Raw genomic sequence first — 4,418 nt, 5'->3', positions numbered from 1 at the left:
CGGCAGTGACTGCCGATAGGTGTGTACTCCAAGAATGATAGAATACAAGATTGCGCCGTCCTGGGCGTTGCCATTTGTGTACCACAAGTAAACAAAGAATAGAGCGAAAAGAAGAACGAGTTGAAACTGCCAAAGCGAAAAACGTGTTTTAATTTTGCTAATGCGAAAATATTGCATTGGTCTTCTAATCTATTAGAGAACAGTGAACATTTTAGTGCACTCCATTGCTTTGCAATTAAGGCTGCTGCAGAAAACTGCAGCAGCATCTCTGCGGGACTGATTAGTTAACTTGCTAATGGAGGCTGCGTGGAGCAGAAACAAAATCATTGTGAGGAAATGCTGTTAATATAATAATAGAGAAACATTTCGGGAACGGCTTTGCCGTGCCCTATGTACACAAAATGCAGTGATTCGTCCCAGCGCTACACTTGCATCTTGACGGTTGTCGCAATTTAACACACAGCACTTCATTGTATTAGTTTTTACGCAGTCTTCAACTCAAAAATCACTCACCAATTGCAATTAACACGATTTAAACTAATTTTTCACTTATAATTCAATTTTCTCTTTCGCTGATTTGTAAACGAAGGTTTATTTACAAGTTACCACAACTGTCAAAATCGGCAAAACCGTGTGTACTCGTATTGAGAGGACAAAAATCTCCAGCAGCAAAAGTTCTCAAAGAGACGAAATATCAAAAAAGTACGAGAACGCAAAATTTGCAAAAACTTGCAACCTTCGAACCAGCTGATCACTTGCACAGTTGCCACTGGCGACTAATTTGGCAATTTATTTTCTGCTTGGTGCATTTTCTTCCGATTTGGCATTTTATACATTTGAATAGTTTTGGATAAGAAAAACCTTTTTAAAATACGACTTAATTATATCGGAATGAATAAGTTATTTTTCTCATAACTATTTTTGATATCACATGGTGACGCATTAAAAATAATAGTATCTCCTCCAAACACCCATCATTGATCCAAAAAAATGTAATAGAGTAGGTTTAAAATTATAAAATTTTCATTTCAACAATTAACCAACCAAAACCGAAAACTTCAGCAAAACAACATTTCTGCATGCTGCATTTAAATCTATTTTGGTATATTTAAAGGTAAATTATGGTACAAACGAAAAATGTCATACGGCAACCATAGTCAGCACACACTAAAGTACACAAACTGGAGATTAATAGCAAATTAATGAAAAATGAACTCAATGAATGTTGTGCTTATTAAATTTACGCACTTTTTAGTTTTATACTAGCATTAATAATAAAAATTGCAATAAAAACTCAAAAAGGCCATATTTTCTTTTGTTTATTTACAAACATGTGTTTGTGATCAGCTGATTTTCTTACTTACAAGTTCTAGCTGGGAAAAATTTTTCCAGCAGAAATTTGCAGCTCTCTTTCACATTTTGCTCTCTCAATTTCCCCTACTTTGCAAGTTTTTTTGGTACGAGAACGCAAAACCCGTAAAAGTTTTCTAAAACTTTAGATAGTTGGGCGTACGAGTACACACCTAATATTAGCAGTAACAGCTGATTTTAGAAACTGTCACTGCCATTGCCACTGCGCTATTGTATTTTGGGCTTTAAGTTCTTTCCGAACGTACGCAATTCTATAACATAGTAGCTTTTCTTTCGCCATCATTGTAAATGTAAAAGCTCTTGTTGTCTTGTGCTACGTTGTGAAGCAACCCTGCCATGCGCATGCCAGACACCCAGTCAGCTGTCAAACACCAAAACAAAATTTGTGTGAATTTGCGGATATCGTGGATTTCGTTGGACTATTTTTTTTTTTATTAATTTGTTATCAATTTCATTAAAGCGTGTCTCAATATACATCCTACTCAGTGCAAGTGCAACTGTATGTTGTTGTAGTGCACTGGCATAAATTGCAGTGTGTTGTATTTTGTGTTAATCTTAAGCGAAAAGTGTTTTACTGTATGGAAAGCAGCACCTCATCTCCAAACTGACCACATCAGAACACAAAATACGGTTTTGGCAAGCGCAAGGGAAAACTTTCACAAGCAAAACAAAAACAAATCGAATTACAGAAGCGGGTAGTGAGGAGTAACTCATCATAATAGCTAAGTTATAGCGGCGTACATGCAAATTATAGCATATCATTTGCAACCACTTGCCCAGTAGCAAAACAAACATGTCGACAGAAGAGCCTGATTGGCGTCAATGCATTGCAGGACGCTTACGCGAAAGGAGTCGTATTGAGACGAGAGGCAAGGAAATCATTCTGCAAAGTAAGTAAAAAATACGTGACCGGCGTGGCAGCACAAACTACATTCCCAGTTCAACGCCTGGAAAACGTTAGTCATTGGGCGCTCACTTGATAACAAATTTCAACTTTTCTTTGCCACATTTATTATTTACTTTAGAATTTTAGTTTAAAAAAAATCTTGCATTCCAGATAACCGACTACTCGATCAGGCTACCCAATTAAAGGCAGACAATTTAAAAATTTCAGTTGAGAATGAGCAACTACGCACGGCGCTTTCAACAGGTGGCGGAAAAGACGCTTCAGGAGCACAATTAGCTATCGCAGCTTTAGAGAAGAAATTACTGGCACAACAAGAAGAGCTCACAGATCTGCACAAACGTAAAGGCGAGAATTCTCAAATGATTGTCGACTTGAACGTTAATCTCGAAAAACAGAAAAAACTAATTGCTGAAAAAGATCTAAAGTGAGAATTTGCGTTGAAATAGCTAACATATAGCAATTAAATTACACTTATTTTTGTATTTTATTAATGCACATCTGTTTATGCACATTTTTCAGACTCACCGAACAACAAGCTGCCAATAATTCATTGCGCGCAGAAGTAGCAATGTTGCAATCAAGCTTGGACCAGTTAAAGAAACTTAATACAACAATGCTAGACGAACACACTGCTCTGCAGTTAGCGTTTAGCTCATTGGAAGAGAAACTGCGTGCCGTACAGGTGAGTTAGATAATCGCAAACACGATTGCGGTGATTTATACAGCTGGGGTTTAGGTGCGTAGCGAATTTGAAACGCATATGAAAAGATCGCAAGCTTCTAATTTATGAATTCAATTATTAAATTACTAGCTAGGCTTGAATTTTATACCAGTGTACAATAGGAATATTCACGGTTTTTTTTTAATAAACAAGTTTATTATATCGTCGGTGATACTGCAAAACGTTCTATGTCACTTATTACCTTTGCAAGTAAGAGACCATCTAAGTGTCAAGACGTAGACATAGACATAGATATGTAGTGTAAATTAATTCTGGTGTTATATGATTTTATTCTCAAGAAATTATGCTACTTTCATAAGGAAAAATTGAGACAGGAGGCTGTGAAATAATCTTGGACACTACTATTCACACACGAAATATTAGCAGTTATTTTGTTGACCGTTTTCTTAAGAGGTCCGTGTTTAGCTTTATACATTGAAATAAGCAAAATAAGCATGGTAGTTAAAATTAAGCTTGGAGACCCTGAAAAGGTAAAATTACCAATTCCAGGCAAAAGTTTAAAAATTCCGGCCCTGGTCATAACATTTTATACACTATTAACTTGCGAAACAGTCAAACGAGAAATTTTTATCATCTATCGTTCCTACGACAGTCATGCCTTCGCTACCGGCATATTTATTTCTAGCCAAGAATATTACTTCAGCGGCGTTCCAACATGTTTTTTTTGAGAAGGTTTTATGCAGTTATAACTCACAACGTTTGCCAGAATTATTCTAAATTCAAGTACTTAAAATCGGTATCATCAACTAAAGCAATTTTGCAGACTTATGCAATATAGGCTGAACTGATAAGCTAATTCGGGAATATTGGGTCCTACTGAACCGTACGTGGTTCAATCCCTACATTGCAGGTAGTTCATGTCGAATACTAAATTTAGAAAAAAATTGCTTTTTATTTTTATTTGGATTCTTTCAACGGTTCACATTACATTTACTGATGTAAGCCGAAGTGTGAAACATTGATTAAGAAAATAGTAGCTAACATAAAAGAATTAATGCTTAATACATTCGTCGTTAAAAATACAAACCCACGTATCGTGGTTCTGTAAAACCTCGTAACTGAACTTGTGTGCCAAAGATATTTGCTCACCGGAAGCTCCTGGCATCAAGCTCTTATCTTATTTCATACTTAAATATCGATACTAGACATAAGAAGACGGTATAATTATAGGATAAAAGTAAGATCGTTTTGAAATAACCGAGTAGATAATTTCGGGAGTTAAAAGCCCTCCGAAAGGCCTCCTTTCTCCTTCTTTTTTGTATGGAGTGGCTTCTTCTTTCGCTACCCATGGAAGGCCATCCCGAAGGGTTTTTATAGGACGTACTTTAGAACGCCTTTTGGAGGAGTTCTTTTAAAGTTGCTTAAAATGTTTATTGAAATTCATTTGTAATGCTAAAT

General features: G+C 36.1%; 1 protein-coding gene across 1 annotated transcript; it reads left to right on the top strand.

The window, feature by feature from the left end:
* The first annotated feature begins 1,742 nt into the window (after nt 1–1,742).
* LOC108379804 (autophagy-related protein 16-1-like) lies at nt 1,743–2,969 on the top strand. Its single transcript, XM_017636153.1, has 3 exons — nt 1,743–2,261; nt 2,429–2,702; nt 2,798–2,969. Exons 1-3 carry the CDS (start codon nt 2,165–2,167, stop codon nt 2,967–2,969), a joined length of 543 nt encoding a protein of 180 aa, XP_017491642.1. The 5' UTR covers nt 1,743–2,164.
* Nucleotides 2,970–4,418: the final 1,449 nt, after the last annotated feature.

Source organism: Rhagoletis zephyria, unplaced genomic scaffold (assembly GCF_001687245.7).
Source record: "Rhagoletis zephyria isolate East Lansing unplaced genomic scaffold, Rhagoletis_zephyria_1.1 Rzeph_scaffold_17371, whole genome shotgun sequence".
Taxonomy (NCBI): Eukaryota; Metazoa; Arthropoda; class Insecta; order Diptera; family Tephritidae; genus Rhagoletis; species Rhagoletis zephyria.
The sequence above is the reverse complement of the archived record's forward strand: the minus strand, read 5'-3'. Positions and strand labels throughout refer to the sequence as shown.